General features: G+C 43.2%; 3 protein-coding genes across 6 annotated transcripts in view; all 3 read left to right on the top strand.

Annotated features, from left to right (window-relative positions):
• Nucleotides 1–20,951, top strand: part of LOC110498503 (zinc finger protein 7) — a 147,492-nt gene that overhangs the window by 60,669 nt on the left and 65,872 nt on the right. The gene's annotated exons all lie outside the window — the stretch shown is intronic.
• Nucleotides 1,321–3,679, top strand: LOC110498497 (zinc finger and SCAN domain-containing protein 30-like). The gene is made up of 3 exons (XM_021575148.2): nt 1,321–1,375; nt 1,538–1,668; nt 1,858–3,679. Exons 1-3 carry the CDS (start codon nt 1,366–1,368, stop codon nt 3,031–3,033), a joined length of 1,317 nt encoding a protein of 438 aa, XP_021430823.2. The 5' UTR covers nt 1,321–1,365; the 3' UTR covers nt 3,034–3,679.
• Nucleotides 7,937–16,930, top strand: LOC110498469 (zinc finger protein 420). 4 transcript variants are annotated; one of them, XM_021575099.2, is made up of 4 exons: nt 7,937–8,436; nt 9,204–9,328; nt 9,516–9,698; nt 16,783–16,930. In XM_021575099.2, the coding sequence occupies exons 1-4, from the start codon at nt 8,178–8,180 to the stop codon at nt 16,828–16,830; spliced, it is 615 nt and encodes a 204-aa protein (XP_021430774.2). In that variant the 5' UTR covers nt 7,937–8,177; the 3' UTR covers nt 16,831–16,930. The 4 variants fall into 4 exon arrangements, with proteins under 4 accessions (XP_021430774.2, XP_036809643.1, XP_021430773.2 ...); XM_036953748.1 differs by having other exon boundaries at nt 16,790–16,927; XM_021575098.2 differs by lacking the exon at nt 16,783–16,930 and having other exon boundaries at nt 7,938–8,436; nt 9,516–11,249.

Genomic DNA, 20,951 nt, shown 5'->3' with positions numbered 1-20,951 from the left:
AACTGTGATGGCATCTGTTCAAAACCCGCTACGGTGCTTTATGTGCTAAGGACTCAGACATATTGCAGCAGTGTGTAGAAAGGAGATCCCGCGATGTGGGAAATGTACAGGAGGGCATAGTCGGAGATGGTGTAAAGTTGGGATAAAGAAAGCAGTCTCCACTGTGGGGGCACCCATGCAACTGGGGATCCAAAGTGCCCTTTGAAGGAGAGACAGGTTGAGATTGCCAGAGTTAGAGTGTCCTATTCTGAGGCAGTGAAGAGAGTATAGGATAGCCCAAGGGTGAGTGATTAGACTGGGAGCCCCCCTGTGAATAAGAGAGAGATCCAGAGAGGATGAGTTTTAGTAAGGTAGGATTTCTTGTGTTTATTGCTATGGTTAATTGTACTGCACTGATGAAGCGTGAATCCCAGAAAATACATGTGGTAGTGGAAGTAGCAGAGACATTTGTGGGTGCAAGAGATCTACAAGGGGTTTCGAAGAGTAGGGGTTCCATGCTCCTGGTCAGCTGGCCTGGAGTATGATCTGGTAGGGCTAAAGTAGTGGGATAGGGGGTGGTGCGTTTTTGAGGTATAGTGGTGTATATGTGTAGGGTTATCAGGAACAGGCAACTCCAGTCTTTAGGGACCAGAGTGGTGTCACACCTTTTCTCCATCCCAAACACAGCTGATTAAACTAATTGCATTCTAAACTGAAGGTCATAATTAGTTGATTATTGGAGTCATGTTTGTTAGCTGGGGCAAAAGTGTTACACCAATCAGGTCCCATCCCTGGATTAGATGGTGGTGACATTAATTCCCCTTTTTGTGTGACAATGTGCAATTCACCCTCCGACCTGTGAAAGGCAGCAATACTTGTATAGTTTGCCGGAAACTTACACAAAGAGTACACGGAAGTCAACAAGAACAATTTCCACGATAGCGTTTTTATTGTTGTTATTTCGACGTTTATAAACACCCTGGAACTTAAAATATGATTAATCTAACTGCACAGCATCACGTACTTACCATATGTAGTGTTTAATTGGCGTTGGAGACAGGACTTGGTTGATAGATGTTATCTAGGTAACGCTACCTAGCTATCTGCCAACGTCAGCTAAGCATGGCTAACTGTATGGTTTTCCACACTCAATTAGCCTCCATCATGGAGGTTCTAGCGAATGCAGCCGTGGCAGAGATCTGTAAACTCGTAGACGACTATGCAGTGTTTCGTTTGGAAATAACTCAAAGCCAGAAAGAAAACAGGGCATTGCGGAGGAAACTACTGGAACTGAAGGTGGCTCGGGAGCGCGCAGAGAGGACAGTGCGAGAGCGCGTCCTCGCCAGTCGACCCAGTAGTGTCAAGATCCTCGACCGATACAGAGGAATGGCAAGAGGTACATTTTGCAGAAGGCCGAGACTGGGTAGTATATCAGGAAGTTAGAGGTGTTACCTTACATCCTTGCCAATTGTAGACAATGTCAATATTGTACACTATAGTGTTGAGCATTGACAGTGCCTAACCTAACCACCTATTTCACCCCCAATCACTCTCTCAGGTGAAGGACATCTCACTGGAGGCCACAGGAGCTTTGTGAAGCCAGCAGGGCACAACACATGGAAAGACGACCAACAAATCACTGTTGATGAGAGGAGTGAAACTTCAACCCAGCATGTTATCGTGATAGAGGTTAGTGTAATAGTGTTGCATAAAAAAATGTGTTACTTGGTAAATTAAATGTGGCCCGTTTATTTCAGAAAGGGTACCCTCAGCTATGTACATCATTTATCTGTCAATGGGGAGCTTGTGAGACTTCCCTAGGACATTGTTATCCTGTTCAACTCATGTACCAGTAATAACCTCCTCTCTTCTTGTCAGTCTGCGGATGCAGAGGCTACAGGTCCTGGGGTCAAACAGGAGAGGTCTGAAGGAGAGGAAGACCTACAGCACAGCAGAGACATCCAGGCTGGAGCGCCCCCTGTAGCCACAGAGGACCCCGCCCCAGCGCAGCCCAGGACCCGACACAGCATCAGTGGACTGCAGAACGCTGTCCTCAAGTCAGAGTCCAGCACCGAGACTTTAACTGTAACACACAGGTTCTTACACACAGGATCTGACCACAGATCAGACCCAGAGAGACTAGGGCCACTGGCCTGTCCTCCTGCTCCCGGCTCAGAATATTTACCAGTATTTCACCAGAGCCAGAGGACGGTTAATTCCTGTGGGGATGTTGAGGGTGATGCGTTAGACACTGGCAGTGATGATCCATCTTGTTCTTACGCTACAGAAATAGATCCTGGCAAAATGCCCTTGGGTTTAGAGACACAGACTGATCTGTCTAGAGGTGACTGGAACCGGTACAGTAATAGGTTATACTCTGAAGGGTGCCTAGATAAGAAAGAGGAGGTTATAATGGTAGATGAGGTGAAAGTGGAGGGTGAAGCTCCTCCCACATGGAATGCAGATAGTCACCTAGGAGACAGACACTCACAGGGCAGAGATTTCTTAAATTACAGGGGAAGCTTAGAGAAAAATCTAAATGTCGCCACCCACTCCTCTTTACATGCGTTCAGGGGTCGTGACCCAGTGTTCACGTCGATGGCACCTTCCGATTCACATAGCGACGTCCTTTTCGATCAGTTATTGAACTCAAACAACATGGCTAGAGCCCAGGCTCAGGGGGAAGGAGCCACATCAGGCAATAGTAAAGAGAAAAGATTCCTCTGCATGTTCTGTCACAAAGGCTTCAGTTGTCCCCAGAAGGTGGAGAGGCACCAGAGGGTCCACACAGGGGAGAAACCCTTCAGCTGTACCCAGTGTGAGAAGAGGTTCTCCCGCCAGGACAACCTGAAGATGCACCAGAGGGTCCACACAGGGGAGAAACCCTTCAGCTGTACCCAGTGTCACATGCGCTTCGCCCTGGCAGGAAACCTGAAGATGCACTTGAAGGTCCACACGGGAGAAAGGCCATTCGCCTGTACGCACTGCGGGAAGAGATTCTCAGAGAGGAGATACCTCAGGATACACCAGCAGAAAAACCATGCCATTCTATGATATAGAAAGTAACCATTCCACTCGATAGCTTCTGACGTTTAGATCAAACCCTGCATTAAAGACAAAGATGAATGTCAGCAGAATAGATCCACTGATTACTTTTGACTTATCATAGCTGCCTTTTTTCAGTATAGGACTCAAATGTAATGGGGATGGGTAAACTCTCCATGTTGATAGTGTGTTTATTATCTATCTGTGTGTTCATATATGTCTGTGTCCTCTGGATCACCTCTCTTCCAGGAGGAGAATCCAGAGTGTCAATTTATATATTACACTAGATGACTGATAAGGGGCTCTGCTTTGAAACCGCGCCTCCATTTTGGCACTCCCCCACCCATGTAAAAAAAACATTTTGGAAGCTCCAGAAATGCATTTATTAATGTCTACATTTGTTTTTGCCATGTTTATTATAATACAGACATCTTAATGCATACTTTAAATTATATTATGTAAGCTAAACATAATTTTTTTGAAAGTAAAATGGAGAAAAAAAAATTATACTTAAGGAAAATGTTAAGGTTCTAATATTACTGTCCCTACTAGGAAAATAAATACTTAAAGCTGCAATATGTAACTTTTTGGTGACCTGACCAAATTCACATAGAAATGTGAGTTATAGATCTGTCATTCTGATTGAAATCAAGCAGAGGAGGTGTGGTATATGGCAAATATACCATGGCTAAGGGCTGTTCATATGTGCAACGCACATATGCACGCCTGGACACAGTCCTTAGCCATGGTATATTGGCCATATATCACAAACCCCCGAGGTGCCTTATTGCTATTATAAACTGGTTACCAACGTAATTAGAGCAGTAAAAATACATGTTTTGTCATACCTGTGGTATAGGGTCTGAAATACCATGGCTGTCAGCCAATCAGCATTCAGGGCTCGAACCACCCAGTTTATAATTGAATTTGAACAACCAGGAAATGGGGGAGCGATTTCTGCATAGTGCAGCTTTAAATACATGTCATTTTGTCCTTGAAACATTTTAATTGAAAAACTGTAGAACTCCATTCCTTCCTATGGAGGACATGCTCCTTCTGGGGAGTGCCAATATGGCTTACCGGTGGCTTCAAAGCCGCTCACTGGCCAATAGGTCGTTATCAATAAAACGTCACAATAAGATGCAGAGTGTTCGATTTGCCTGCTTGAGGGGCAAGGAGACCCCAGCTCCTCTAAAACCATTGACAACTGCATGCCGTTTTCAAGGGATTGTTAAATAAATGTTAACCTGTCTAGGACTGGGGTTCCGCTAGCGGAAAAGCAGTTACCTCTCGTGTGAATGCGCGTGACTGAGATCGAGGCTGCTGCCGGACCTCTGACTCAATGCCCTCTCATCCGGCCCCCCTTCACAGTAGAAGCCTGAAACAACGTTCTAAAGACGGTTGACATCTAGTGAAAGCCTTAGGAAGTGCAAAATGACCCATATCCCACTGTGTATTCGATAGGGGCTGAGTTCAAAAACTACAAACCTCAGATTTCCCACTTCCTGTTTGTATTTTTTCTTAGGTTTTTGCCTGCCATATGAGTTCTGTTATACTCACAGACATCATTTTTAGAAACGTCCAAGTGTTTTCTATCCAATACTAATAATGATATGCATATATTAGCATCTGGGACTGAGTAGGAGGCAGTTTACTCTGGGCACGCTTTTCATCCAAAAGTGAAAATGCTGCCCTCTATCCCAAAGAAGTTATTTGGTTGTAATATCATCACCTCGTCAGAACTATACATTTCCATGCAAAACAATTGTGCAGATTTAGCTACATCAAAGTTATACAGCCAATATACAGCATGCTTTTAATTATCAGTAAACATCAATTGATCATGTCATTTCAGATATTTGATGTTAGCCCACGACATCTCTCAGTAGTGGCCACTATTCATTTGATAATTGCATGATATAAAAGTGAACTATATCTGACAAGTATGAGTGGTTTAGATTAATATCCCATCCTTTGTGGGCTCTGCCAGTCAAGTGGCAGAAGGGCGCACTTGCCGTTGTAATGTTAGCAGATAATGTTTACTTTGCAAGTTTTTCAGTGTATAATCACGATTGCTGCTGACAGACATGATAGGCTATATTGATTGATGAACCAGGTGAAATTGGCTAGCTAGCTAGATAGCAAATAACAGATCACGTCAATATGGCTGGTTAACAAGCCAACTTTCAAATAATTAACTAGATGGCTATATCCAAATAATGTTTGATTTGCGGGCCATCTCTAATGGTGATGACAGTAGTCCGACTGACATCCTTACCAGGGTGAGGATTTGACGATGTCAAGTTAAATGACGCATGTTGTTTGCTTAATTGCCAAATTGGTTATCTGAAAATACAGTGCCTTTTTAAAAAACATTTATTTCACCTTTATTTAACCAGGTAGGCCAGTTGAGCACAAGTTCTCATTTACAACTGCAACCTAGCCAAGATAAAGCAAAGAAGTGCGACACAAACAACAACACAGTGTTACAAATGAAATAAACAAATGTACAGTCAATAACACAATAGAAAAAAATCCATATACAGTGTGTGCAAATGAGGTAAGATTAGGGAGGTAAGGCAATAAATAGGCCGTAGTGGAGGAATAATTACAATTTAGCAATTAACACTAGTGATAGATGTAGATATGCAGAAGATGAATGTGAAGTTTAGAAGCTTCTGGTGGGCTAATTGACATCATGAGTCAATTGGAGGTGTACTTGTGGATGAATTTCAAGGCCTACCTTCAAACTCGATGCCTCTTTGCGTGACATCATGGGAAAATCAAAAGAAATCAGCCAAGACCTCAGAAAAAAATGGTAGACCTCCACAAGTCTGGTACATCCTTGGGAGCAATTTCCAAATGCCTGAAGGTACCACGTTCATCTGTACAAACAATAGTACGCAAGTATAAACACCATGGGACCACGCATCCGTCATACCGCTCAGGAAGGAGACGTGTTCTGTCTCCTAGAGATGAACGTACTTTGGTGCGAAAAGTGCAAATCAATCCCAGAACAACAACAAAAGACCTTATGAAGATGCTGGAGGAAACAGGTACAAAAGTATCTATATCCATAGTAAAACGAGTCCTATATCGACATAACCTGAAATGCCGCTCAGCAAGGAAGAAGTCACTGCTCCAAAACTGCCATAAAAAAGCCAGACTACGGTTTGCAACTGCACATGGGGAAAAATATCGTACTTTTTGGAGAAATGTCCTCTGGTCTGATGAAAAAAAATTGGAACTGTTTGGCCACAATGACCATTGTTATGTTTGGAGGGAAAAGGGGGAGGCTTGCAAGCCGAAGAAGCACGGGATGGCAGCATGATGTTGTGTGGTTGCTTTGCTGCAGGAGGGGCTGGTGCACTTCACAAAATAGATGACATCATGAAGCAGGAAAATTATGTGAAGCAACATCTCAAGACATCAGTCAGGAAGTAAAAGCTTGGTCACAAATGGATCTTCCAAATGGACAATGACCCCAAGCATACATCCAAAGTTGTGGCAAAATGGCTTAAGGACAACAAAGTCAAGGTATTGGAGTGGCCATCACAAAGCCCTGACCTCAATCCTATAAAAAATGTGTGGGCAGAACTGAAAAAGTGTGTGTGAGCAACAAGGCCTACAAACCTGACTTAGTTACACCAGCTCTGTCAGGAGGAATGGGCCAAAATTCACCCAACTTATTGTGGATGGCTATCCAAAACGTTTGACCCAAGTTAAACAATTTAAAAGCACTGCTACCAAATACTAATTGAGTGTATGTAAACTTCTGAACAATTGGGAATGTGATGAAAGAAATCAAATCTGAAATAAATTATTATCTCTACTATTATTCTGACATTTCACATTCTTAAAATAAAGTGGTGATCCTAACTGACCTAAGACAGGGAATTGTGACTATGATTAAATGTCAGGAATTGTGAAAAACTGAGTGTAAATGTATTTGGCAAAGGTGTATGTAAACTTCCGACTTCACCTGTATGTGGCTAAATCTAGTGCGCCTACTGCGATGACCAATGAAATAGCTCAAATTACCAATCGAATAGCTCAAATCATGACCCGGCCAGAGCAAAGCTGATACTAGAGAATTAATAACTTTTAAAACCATTACCAGAGAGAGACTGTCAAAGAATTTAGCAAAGAGCTGCTGTTTTTATGTGTGTTCATGTCTAAGATTTTATTCAGAAACACAAAACGTGCTTCTCCCTACTTACACTCGCGCTGCAATGAATCAGTAGCGAAGTGTATCGATAGCATTTTTATTATTAGCAACAGCTAGTCATGTTTATTTTAATATCAAGGAATATTTCACTTTGTCTGGTCTTAGGAACAATATACATATGGGCACGAGGTAGATGCGGTGCGACTCGGCATCAAGTGGAATACAGTGTCCCCTCTCTCTGGTCAGTCTCACAGGAGGAACAGAAAGAGGGAGCTGGAAGAGAAGGAGAGAACTGGAACCGCAAGAGGCCGACCCTCTGCTACTCTCTCCCTCCCTTCGCTGAGACTAATGCCTTGTTCAAAACAACTAGGAAATCGGAAATCCCTCTGACTTCAGTGCATTCTATACAACTAGGAACTGAAAAAAACTAGATCCGACTAGGGAAAATCGTTTTGAACAGTCATCCTACTAGGTTTTCCAAGCCAGAAACTCGGGCATCTTCTAGAGCTCTGACTTTTAGACCTGAAGGTCACTGAAGTCATGATTTCATCTCTAGTTCCCAGTTGTCTTGAAAGCACCATGAGTACCATCAGTCCCGTAAAATAGTAAAGCAAATTATTTGCAAATTGTATCCACGATGAACAGTTTAATTAGGTATGGTTCAACTTTAGAACTACCCTGTCTCTGTTCCACACTCCAGTCGGTGGCGGTAATGCATCACTAAAGTTGGTTGCCAACCGCCATTTAAAAACCACTGAAGAAGTGTAAACGGAAGTGAACAGTGACAAAGACAAATTTCCACGTTAGCATTTATATTGTTATTTAGTCATGTATTACACCATGGAACTCAGAATATGAGTCATTTAACTGCAGAGTATCATAAACGTATCCCAGGTAGTCTTTAATTCTCGTTGTAGACGGGCCTTGGTTGATCGATCTGTTATCTAAGTAACGCTAACTATCTAGCTGCTAATGTTAGCTAACAATGGCTAACTGTATGGTTTTTCACACTCAAATAGCCTCCATCATGGAGGTGTTAGCGAATGCAGCTGTGGCAGAGGTCTGTAAACTGGTAGACGATGACTATGCAGTGTTTCGTTTGGAAATAACTCAAAGCCAGAAAGAAAACAGCGCATTGCGAAGGAAAGTACAGCTACTCGAACTGAAGATGGTACGGGAGCGCATCCTCGCCACTCGCCCCGGTAGTGTCAAAATCCTTGACCGATACAGAGGAATGGCAAGAGGTACAGTTTGCCGAGGTTGAGGGGCCTGTCGCCCAGTTCACATCTGCACATGTTTGACTTTAGATGTGTTAACCATTGTCCAGAAACCTGATGTTAAATTTCATGACATTGGAGACCACGCCAAATGAGCGTTTGAATCAGGAAAGTTCTCTCTCAGGACCTCGACAAGCCAGAATGCTGAATAAAATACTTTTATTTATTTTGCCTGATGTCTGTGCAGGTGGTCCTTTTGCAGGTAGGAATGTTAGACAATATATCCAAAGAAATTATGATTATGTCAACTTTTTAAAATATGAATGCACTTCCAGCACATTTATCACCCATAGCGGTAAAGTAACATAAAATAACTGTATTCAACATACTGGCTTGTGAAAGTCGTGAGAATAAACTTTCCTTATCCAAACGCTCATTTGTGCCTTTAGTAGAATTCAATGTAATTCGACATAGTTTCCAGGCTAAGTTAACTGGAATTGGGTCTTGGTCAGTTTTTTGTTAGTATGCAATAATTCTCCTTTAGTTCACTTGCAGAAAGACCCAATATCATATCATAATCAGAAAAAAATTACTGCATTAAAAAGCAATATAATGCATGGAACATAATAAATCAATCTATAAATGGTATATCAAGAAGTTGTGCGAAGCGTTACCTTACATTCTTGCCAATTCTACACACTGTCAAAACGGTCAATAGTGTAGTATAAGTATTAAGCATTGACAGTAGATAACCTAACCACCTCTTTTCCTCCCAATCACTCTCTCTGGTGAAGGAAATCTCACTGGAGGCCACAGGAGCTTTGTGAAGCCAGCGGGACACAACACATGGAGAGATGACCAACCAATCACTGTTGATGAGGGGAGTGGAACCTCAACCAAGAATGTTATCGTGATAGAGGTTAATGTAATAGTATTACAGTACATCAAATGTGGCCAGTTTATTTCAGAAAAACTCCTCAGATATTTGCTTGCTTACATGTACATCCTCATTTATCTGCCATATGGGAGCTTGTGAGACTTCCCTATGACATTATTATTCAATTCTACTCATTTACTGGTAACAACTTCCCCTCTTCTTGTGTCAGTCTGCAAATGCAGAGGCTGCAGGTTCTGGGGTCAAGCTGGAGAGATCTGAAGGAGATGAGGACCCGCTGCACAGCAGAGACATCCAGACTGGAGCAGCTCATGGAGTGGTGCTCCCTGTAGCCACCGAGGACCTCACCACTACTGCTGCGCCCCAGACCAGGACCCGATGCAGCATCACGGAGGTCAGTGGAACGCCGAACGCCGTCCTCAAGGCAGAGACGGAGACAGAAACAGAGACTTTAATTGTAACACAAAGGCTATTACACACAGGATCTAACCACCAATCAGACCCCGAGAGACTGGACTGTCTTCCTGCTCCACACTCAGAGCATTTAATGGTATTTCACCAGAGGCAGGGGACAGTTAATTCCCGTGGAGATGGTGATACATTAGACACTGGCGTTGATGATCTGTCTTGTTCTTACGCTACAGAGATGGACCCTGGCAACATGCCCTTGGGTTTAGAGACCCAGACTGATCTGTCTAGAGGGGACTGGAACCGGTACAGTAGTAGTGTATACTCTGAAGGGTGCCTAGATGAGAAAGGGGATGTTATAGTGGTAGATGAGGTGACTGTGAAAGTAGAGGGCGACGCTCCTCCCACATGGAATGCAAATAGTCACTTAGGAGATGAACACTCACAGGACAGAGATTTCTTAGATTACAGGGGAAATCTAAATGTCGCCACCCACTCCCCTTTACACACGTTCAGGGATCGCAACCCAGTGTCCACATCAATGGCACCTTCCGATTCACACGGCCATGTGATTTTTGATCAGGTATTACATTTAAACGATAGGGCTGTAGCCCAGGCTCGTGGAGGGGGAGCAACAACGGTCGGGAAAGAGAAACTGGCTAACTGGAATGCAGACGAGACTCACTTAGGAGAAGGACACTCGCAGGGCAACACTAGTGACTTCTTAGATTACAGGGAAAGTTTAGGGACAAATCTAAATGTCGCAACCCACTCCCCGTTACACACAGTGTCCATGTCGATGGAACCTTCCGATTTGCACGGCCGTGTTTTTTCCAATCAGGTATTGAACTCAAACGACGAAAGGGCCAAGGCGCGGAGAGGGGGAGCAACAATGGGCGGAAAAGAGAAGCGGTTCCTCTGCATGTTCTGTAACAAAGGCTTCAGCTGCTCCCAGAAGGTGGAGATCCACCAGAGGGTCCACACAGGGGAGAAACCCTTCAGCTGTACCCAGTGTCACATGTGCTTCACCCATGCTGGCAACCTGAAGAGGCACCAGAGGGTCCACACAGGGGAGAAACCTTTCAGCTGTGCCCAGTGTCATATGTGCTTCGCTCAGACTGGTGACCTGAAGAGGCACCAGAGAGTCCACACTGGAGAGAGGCCGTACGCCTGTACGCACTGTGGGAAGAAGTTCTCAGAGAGGAGCTACCTCAGGATACACCAGCAGAAAAACCATCCCACTCTATAACATAGAAAGTAACCATTCCACTCGATAGCTTCTGATGTTTAGATCAAATCCTGCATTAAAGACAAAAAATAATTTTAATTGTTGTCAGCAGAAAAGATCCACAGATGAATTTGGAGTAACGAGAGTAAGATTTCAGTGTTGAATATTCCTGGGTAGAATATTGCATCCAGACATTGTTTCAAATACAGTGAGGGAAATAAGTATTTTGATCCCCTGCTGATTTTGTATGTTTGCCCACTGACAAAGAAATGATCAGTCTATAATTTTAATGGTAGGTTTATTTGAACAGTGAGAGACAGAATAACAACAAAAAAATCCAGAAAAACGCAGGTCAAAAATGTTATAAATTGATTTGCATTTTAATGAGAGAAATAAGTATTTGACCCCTCTGCAAAACATGACTTAGTACTTGGTGGCAAAACCCTTGTTGGCAATCACAGAGGTCAGACGTTTCTTGTAGTTGGCCACCAGGTTTGCACACATCTCAGGAGGGATTTTGTCCCACTCCTCTTTGCAGATCTTCTCCAAGTCATTAAGATTTCGAGGCTGACGTTTGGCAACTCGAACCTTCAGCTCCCTCCACAGATTTTCTATGGGATTAAGGTCTGAAGACTGGCTAGGCCACACCAGGACCTTAATGTGCTTCTTCTTGAGCCACTCCTTTGTTGCCTTGGCCGTGTGTTTTGGGTCATTGTCATGCTGGAATATCCATCCACGACCCATTTTCAATGCCCTGGCTGAGGGAAGGAGGTTCTCACCCAAGATTTGACGGTCCATTGCCCTGTCCATCGTTCCTTTGATGCGGTGAAGTTGTCCTGTCCCCTTAGCAGAAAAACACCCCCAAAGCATAATGTTTCCACCTCCATGTCTGACGGTGGGGATGGTGTTCTTGGGGTCATAGGCAGCATCCCTCCTCCTCAAAACACGGCGAGTTGAGTTGATGCCAAAGAGCTCCATTTTGGTCTCATCTGATCACAACACTTTCACCCAGTTGTCCTCTGAATCATTCAGATGTTCATTGGCAAACTTCAGACGACCATGTATATGTGCTTTCTTGAGTAGGGGGAACTTGCGAGCGCTGCAGGATTTCAGTCCTTCACGGCGTAGTGTGTGACCAATTGTTTTCTTGGTGACTATGGTCCCAGCTGCCTTGAGATCATTGACAAGATCCTCCTGTGTAGTTCTGGGCTGATTCCTCACCGTTCTCATGATTATTGCAACTCCACGAGGTGAGATCTTGCATGGGGCCCCAGGCCGAGGGAGATTGACAGATCTTTTGTGTTTCTTCCATTTGCGAATAATCGCACCAACCGTTGTCACCTTCTCACCAAGCTGCTTGGCGATGGTCTTGTAGCCCATTCCAGCCTTGTGTAGGTCTACAATCTTGTCCCTGACATCCTTGGAGAGCTCTTTGGTCTTGGCCATGATGGAGAGTTTAGAATCGGATTGATTGCTTCTGTGGACAGGTGTCTTTTATACAGTTAACAAGCTGAGATTAGGAGCATTCCCTTTAAGAGTGTGCTCCTAATCTCAGCTCGTTACCTGTATAAAAGGCACCTGGGAGCCAGAAATCTTTCTGATTGAAAGGGGGTCAAATACTTTTTTCTCTCATTAAAATGCAAATCAATTTATATCATTTTTGACATGCTTTTTCTGGATTTTTTGTTATTCTGTCTCTCACTGTTCAAATAAACCTACCATTAAAATTATAGACTGATCATTTCTTTGTCAGTGGGCAAACGTGCAAAATCAGCAGGGAATCAAATACTTTTTTCCTCACTGTATAAGCCTAAAATGTCTGTTACATATTGTGTTTGTACTGCGTAGGTTATATAACTATGTAATTACTTCCATTCAACTTCTACTACTTTTTCCCAAGACACTTTTAATGAGAAAATGATTTCATTTATGCAGTTTATCAAGTTCATGATCATTTTTATTTGAGGTATGTGTATACTGTATGTTTTCATATGGTGTATTTACAACTTGTTCATCTTTAATAAACACAACATTTTCATTCTAAGACTTTCACGTCGCATCTGATCTCACCCTATTCTGCAAACACCGACAGCGCTTTTGAACCAATATACACTTACTAAATATACACTACAATTCAAAAGTTGTTGGTCACTTACAAATGTTTTTGGAAGAAAAGCACTTTTTTTGTCCACTGAAATAACATCAAATTGATCAGAAATACAGTGTAGACATAGTTAATGTTGTAAATGAATATTGTAGCTGGAAACTGATTTAATGGAATATCTACGTAGGTGTACAGAGGTCCATTATCAGCAACCATCAGTCCTGTGTTCCAATGGCACGTTGTGTTAGCTAATCCAAGTGTATCATTTAAAAGGCTAATTAATCATTAGAAAACACTTCTGCAATTGTTAGCACAGCTGAAAACTGTTTCGCTGATTAAATAAGCAATAAAACTAGCCGCCTTTAGACTAGTTTAGTATCTGGAGCATCAGCATTTGTCGGTTTGGTTACTGGCTCAAAATGGCCAGAAACAAAGCACTTTCTTCTGAAACTCGTCAGTCTATTCTTCTTCTGAGAAATGAAGGCAATTCCGTGTGAGAAATTGGCAAGAAACTAAAGATCCCATACAACGCTGTGTACTACTCCCTTCACAGAACAGCGCAAACAGGCTCTAACCAGAATAGAAAGAGTGGGAGGCCCGGGTTCACGACTGAGCAAGAGGACAAGTACAGTGCCTTGCGAAAGTATTCGGCCCCCTTGAACTTTGCGACCTTTTGCCACATTTCAGGCATCAAACATAAAGATATAAAACTGTATTTTTTTGTGAAGACTCAACAACAAGTGGGACACAATCATGAAGTGGAACGACATTTATTGGATATTTCAAACTTTTTTAACAAATCAAAAACGGAAAAATTGGGCGTGCAAAATTATTCAGCCCCCTTAAGTTAATACTTTGTAGCGCCACCTTTTGCTGCGATTACAGCTGTAAGTCGCTTGGGGTATGTCTCTATCAGTTTTGCACATCGAGAGACTGAAATTTTTTCCCATTCCTCCTTGCAAAACAGCTCGAGCTCAGTGAGGTTGGATGGAGAGCATTTGTGAACAGCAGTTTTCAGTTATTTCCACAGATTCTCGATTGGATTCAGGTCTGGACTTTGACTTGGCCATTCTAACACCTGGATATGTTTATTTTTGAACCATTCCATTGTAGATTTTGCTTTATGTTTTGGATCATTGTCTTGTTGGAAGACAAATCCCAGTCTCAGGTCTTTTGCAGACTCCATCAGGTTTTCTTCCAGAATGGTCCTGTATTTGGCTCCATCCATCTTCCCATCAATTCTAACCTTCTTCCCTGTCCCTGCTGAAGAAAAGCAGGCCCAAACCATGATGCTGCCACCACCATGTTTGACAGTGGGCATGGTGTGTTCAGGGTGATGAGCTGTGTTGCTTTTACGCCAAACATAACGTTTTGCATTGTTACCAAAAAGTTCAATTTTGGTTTCATCTGACCAGAGCACCTTCTTCCACATGTTTGGTGTGTCTCCCAGGTGGCTTGTGGCAAACTTTAAACGACACTTTTTATGGATATCTTTAAGAAATGGCTTTCTTCTTGCCACTCTTCCATAAAGGCCAGATTTGTGCAATATACGACTGATTGTTGTCCTATGGACAGAGTCTCCCACCTCAGCTGTAGATCTCTGCAGTTCATCCAGAGTGATCATGGGCCTCTTGGCTGCATCTCTGATCAGTCTTCTCCTTGTATGAGCTGAAAGTTTAGAGGGACGGCCAGGTTTTGGTAGATTTGCAGTGGTCTGATACTCCTTCCATTTCAATATTATCGCTTGCACAGTGCTCCTTGGGATGTTTAAAGCTTGGGAAATCTTTTTGTATCCAAATCCGGCTTTAAACTTCTTCACAACAGTATCTCGGACCTGCCTGGTGTGTTCCTTGTTCTTCATGATGCTCTCTGCGCTTTTAACGGACCTCTGAGACTATCACAGTGCAGGTGCATTTATACGGAGACTTGATTGCACACAGGTGGATTGTATTTATCATCATTAGTCATTTAGGTCAACATTGGATCATTCAGAGATCCTCACTGAACTTCTGGAGAGAGTTTGCTGCACTGAAAGTAAAGGGGCTGAATAATTTTGCACGCCCAATTTTTCAGTTTTTGATTTGTTAAAAAAGTTTGAAATATCCAATAAATGTCGTTCCACTTCATGATTGTGTCCCACTTGTTGTTGATTCTTCACAAAAGAATACAGTTTTATATCTTTATGTTTGAAGCCTGAAATGTGGCAAAAGGTCGCAAAGTTCAAGGGGGCCGAATACTTTCGCAAGGCACTGTACATTAGAGTGTCTAGTTTGAGAAACAGACGCCTCACAAGTCCTCAACTGGCATCTTCATTAAATAGCACCCGCAAAACACGAGTCTCAACGTCAACAGTGAAGAGGCGACTCCAGTATGCTGGCCTTCTAGGCAGAGTTCCTCTGTACAGTGTCTGTGTTCCCCAAGTCGCCTCTTCACTGTTGACGTTGAGACTGGTGTTTTGTGGGTACTATTTAATGAAGCTGCCAGTTGAGGAGTTGTGAGGCGTCTGTTTCTCAAACTAGACACTCTAATGTACTTGTCCTCGGCTAGCGATTCTCTGGTCCTGTAGCCCTATAGTTCTGATTCAGAGAGACTGATGGCGCCTGAGGTTGACCCCCTTACCGATGCTGCCTTTAGCCTGCCTTCTATAGGATCTATCAACTGGAACATGAACCCTGTGACAATTGACACTCCCTGGCCTTCATCCTCCTCACACTCTCCTTATGTTAAACCAGACCTCAGACAATGCCACAGTGCCTCATCACTAAATGGCTACACAAGCCCATTGACAAGTGACAGTAGTAGTAATGCTATCAGTAGATCCGGTGGCCATGATAAGCACTTCCTGTGTTTGTTGTGTGGGAAAGCCTTCTGTTTCCCCAAACAGGTGGAGATCCACCAGAGGATGCACATGGGGAAAAATCTTTTGGCCTGTGTGAGAATATGTTCTCCCACCAGCACCAGCTGAAGATGCACCTGTAAGTCCATAAGGGAGAGAGACCATTTGCCTGTACACACTGCTGGAAGAGGTTCTCAGAGAGGCGCTACCTCAGGATACACCAGCAGAAAATGCACACAGTCCATGTATAGAGTATAGTGACGTAACGTAGTACTAGTTAGTTTGTTTGTAGTTAATTCTGTTGGTTTAGGATGTAGTAGGGAACTGGATGAGATTAACTGAGGAAAGAATGAGTATGATGAGACAAAGTAGATGATTGTGATGGTTGGTGTGATGGTGTCTGTAAAAATGCTTCACTGATGAAGAGTGACAACCTTGTCCTGTTTGATGGTCATGTTTTATAATGAGGAATTGAGTGCCTATGTTTACTTGACATTAAGTAGTGTGTAATGTAATGACAGTGTTAAATATGAATTTGATCAAAAGCGAGGGTACCAGATTTATAGAAAAGGTAAAGTGTTACCATAGTGAGAATGGTTATTCTACTAGTCACGTATCGTTTTGTGCAATTAAAGTACGGTACTTCATGTTGTGAGCGTAGGACTATTTTGTTGAAATTAAGGTTTTCCTTATCTCAGTTGAACCAAAACATACTTAATTTGAGTCAACACATTGCCATTATTTTTTAGAATCTCCAATGACTCCATATTGTTTGGTACTTGAATCAGTGTTAGAGATGTGTTTGACTGTGGTTAACATTTTATCACGTCATGTTTCTGTGTGTACAGTGAAGAGTTTCTTATATAAACCTTCATGCTTTTCTGTTCAATTTGTCTTTACAGTCTGCAGTCCATGAGGACCTGCTGATATCCGGTGTTGCTGGCACTTGAGGAGCGGGACACTAATCTGGACCCCTATAAGAAATCCAGCTATGCCCTCAGACGAACCATCAAACAAGCAAAGTGTTGATACAGGATTAAGATTGAATCGTACTACACCTTCTCTGACGCTCGTTGGATGTGGCAGGGCTTGGAAACTATTACGGACTACAAAGGGAAACCCAGCCGCGAGCTGCCCAGTGACGCAAGCCTACCAGACGAGCTAAAAGCCTTTTATGCTTGCTTCAAGGCAAGCAATACATAAGCATGCACGAGATTACCAGCTGTTCTGGATGACTGTGTGATAATGCTCTCTGTAGCTGATGTGAGCAAGATCTTTAAACAGGTCAACGTTCACAAAGACACGGGGCCAGATGGATTACCAGGACGTGTACTCAAAGCATGCGCAGACCAACTGGCAAGTGTCTTCACTGACATTTTCAATCTCTCCCTGACTGAGTCTGTAATACCTACATGTTTCAAGCAGACCACCATGGTTCCTGTGCCCAAGGAAGTAAAGGTAACCTGCCTAAATGATTACCGCCCCGTAACAATCACGTCGGTAGCCATGATGTGCTTTGAAAGGCTGGTCATGGCTCCCATCAACAGCATCATCACGGATACCCTAGACCCACTCCAATTCGCATACTGCCCCAACAGATCCACAGATGATGCAATCTCAATCGTACTCCACACTGCCCTTTCCCACCTGGACAAAAGGAACACCTATGTAAGAATGCTATTCATTGACTCATTGTGCCCACGAAGCTCATCACTAAGCTAAGGACCCTGGGACTAAACACCTCCCTCTGCAACTGGATCCTGGACTTCCTGACGGGCCGCCCCCAGGTGGTAAGGGTAGGCAACAACACGTCTGCCGCGCTGATCCTCAACACTGGGGCCCCTCAGTGGTGTGTACTTAGTCCCCTCCTGTACTCCCTGTTCACCCACGACTGCGTGGCCAAACACTATCATTAAGTTTGCTGATGACACAACAGTGGAAGGCCTGATCACCGACAACAATGAGACAGCCTATAGGGACGAGGTCAGAGAACTGTCAGTGTGGTGCCAGGACAACAACCTCTCCCTCAATGTGAGCAAGACAAAGGAGCTGATCGTGGACTACAGGACAATTTGGGCCGAACAGGCTCCCGTTAACATCAATGGGGCTGTAGTGGAGCGGTTCAAGAGTTTCAAGTTCCTTGGTGTCCAAATCACCAATGATCTATTATGGTCCTAACACACCAAGACAGTCGTGAAGAGGGCATGACAAAACATTTTCCCTCTCAGGAGACTGAAAAGATTTGGTATGAGTCCCTAGATCTTCAAAAAGTTCTACAGCTGCACCATCGAGATCATCCTGACCGGTAGCATCACCGCCTGGTATGGCATCTGACCGTAAGGCGCTACAGAGGGTAGTGCGTACGGCCCAGTACATCACTGGGGTCAAGCTTCCTGCAATCCAGGACCTATATAATAGGTTGTTTCAGAGGAAAGCCCATAAAATGGTCAGAGACTCCAGTCACCCAAGTCATTGACTGTTTTCTTTGCTACAGAACGGCAAGATGTACCGGAGTGCCAAGCCTAGGACCAAAAGGCTCCTCAACAGCTTCTACCCCCAAGCCATAAGACTGCTGAACAATTAATCAAACAGCCACGCGATTATTACATTGACCCCCCCCCTCCATTTGTTTTATTGCTACTTGCTGTTTATTATCTATGCATAGTCACTTCACCCCTACCTACATGTACAAATTGCCTCTAACCTGTACCCCCGCACACTGACTCTGTACCGCTACCCCTTGTATATAGCCTTGTTATTGTTATGTTATTGTGTTACTTATTTTTTACTTTAGTTTGTTTGGTAAATGTTTGTTTTTTTAATTTAAAACTTGTTTACTCCTTTTTTCTCCCCAATTTTGTGGTATCCAATTGGTAGTAGTTACAGTCTTGTCTCATCGCGGCAACTCCTGTATGGACTCGTGAGAGGCGAAGGTCGTGAGCCAAGCATCCCCCGAAACACAACCCAACCTAGCCGCACTGCTTCTTGACACAACGCACATCCAACCCGGAAGCCAGTCGCACCAATGTGTTGGAGGAAACACTGTACACCTGGCGACCTGGTCAGCGTGCACTGTGCCCGGCCCACCACAGGAGTCGCTAGTGCGCGATGAGACAAGGATATCCCTGCTGGCCAAACCCTCCCTAACCCGGACGACGCTAGGCCAATTGTGTCGCGGCCAGCTGCGACAGAGCCTGGGCTCGAACCCAGATTCTCTAGTGGCACAGCTAGACCACTGCGCCACCCGGGAGGCCCTTGTAAATATTTTCTTAACTCTTCTTGAAATGCACTGTTGGTTAAGGGCTTGTAAGTAAGCATTTCAAGGTAACTTGTTGTATTTGGCGCATGTGACAAATAAAGTTTGATTTGATTTTCCTCTCCTGAAAACCCTGAGCAGTCGAGAGATGGTGAACTCTCAGAAATTGAACCTGAGAAAAATGATTTGTAAGATCCTGCGCTGAGAGGTGAGGTGAAGGCTTCCAAGCCTCAACCGAATCACCAGGAAAATACTAGAGATGACTTGGGCCCAGTGGGAGTACAATTATTGAAGAGCATGCTAACAGATACATTGTGATATAGCTAGTTAGCATTGGCTTGCGAAACTAGCTCTAACTTCCATACTGGACATAAAAATGGTATCCACTAGTTCATCTGCCTGGGGAAGTAGTATCCTGAAGTATCCCTTTAAATTGTACTGTACAGATGGAATGGAAATCCCAGAAGATTGATTTGGTAGAAGCAGCAGAGAAGTTTTTGGGTGTCATATTTGAATGTAGAAGGAACTACGGGGGTTTTGAGAGAAGGGGTTCCAGCCTCCCAGACTGATGGTGTTGATGTAGGACCTGTTAGGGCCAAAGTAGTGTGAAAGGGTGGTGGAGTGTGTTGGCGGATAATGCTATATAGAGAGCAATTTTAATGGTGTCTTTTCATAGGCACTAACACCCCCCATGGTTTGTTGTACAAAGCCTATAGGGAAATTAATGGAGTTTTTGTAGGGGTTTTGGATAAATGCCAGAAATAAGGTCTGTGGTAAACACAGGTTGTGTCTGAATACCCATACCAGTGTACTATATACTTAAACTGCGTGGTATGTACTCATCTCAGTGCTAGAGGCGTCACTACAGACCCTGGTTCGATTCCAGGTTGTATCACAACCAGCCGTGATTGGGAGTCCCAAAGGGCGGCGCACAATTGGCCCAGCGTCGTCCGGGTTAGGCCATCATTGTAAATAATAATTTGTTCTTAACAGACTTGCCTAGTTAAATAAAGGTATAAAACAAATTGTCTCATACTATTTATGACAATGTTTATTAAAAAGTATGTGTTATGCCACAGCCGTAGCGTACTCCTTTGATATGGCTTCACAGATATAAACCAGAAAGTGAATCCTCAAAAATCTCTGGATACACAGTTCTAAATCTAAATATCATCCCTATTTATAAATCTGTTTTCAAATATGTTCAATTCAATGGTCATGATAATTTTAAGGACAACAAAACACACATTACATTTTAACAGAGACTCTTTGCTCGTCTTCTTTGCCAACTTAAAAAAAATATTGTTTTACTTCCAGAGAACTATGATATCTCAATGTCCTCCTTTTTTTCCAGCGTGAATGCATTGTTGGTGTGAAATGTCCAAAAAGTTTACAATTCATCCATACTATGTGAGAAGCCGAAATGACTATGACATCCAGGCATTTCAAGCGTACAACATTTTCAAAATGTCACATACTATAAAACAAAACAAAAATCACATACTCAAACGGCCTTTCTATTTAGGATGTAGTATGGGTATTTGGATACAACCACTGGCTTAGATCTTAAACGTCTTGTTCTATGACAATCTTAATCAGCTAACATCAAGGCCTAAAATGTACTTTTTGGTCCACCAGCCACTGGCAGGTACAGGAAAAAATCTACCAGCCACTCAGATTTTTTTTATCAGTCAAATTATTTTGGGGCCATAATTACATACAAAAAAAATGTAACGGATGACCATGCTTTGTAATGTTTCTAATACAAATGTATTAGTAAGAAGTAACGTGGTATATTACTAAATTTCACAAAAA

The sequence above is a fragment of the Oncorhynchus mykiss genome, chromosome 19 (genome assembly GCF_013265735.2).
Source record: "Oncorhynchus mykiss isolate Arlee chromosome 19, USDA_OmykA_1.1, whole genome shotgun sequence".
NCBI classification, from domain to species: domain Eukaryota; kingdom Metazoa; phylum Chordata; class Actinopteri; order Salmoniformes; family Salmonidae; genus Oncorhynchus; species Oncorhynchus mykiss.
Note: the sequence above shows the minus strand (reverse complement) of the source record. Positions and strands in the feature narration are given on the sequence as shown.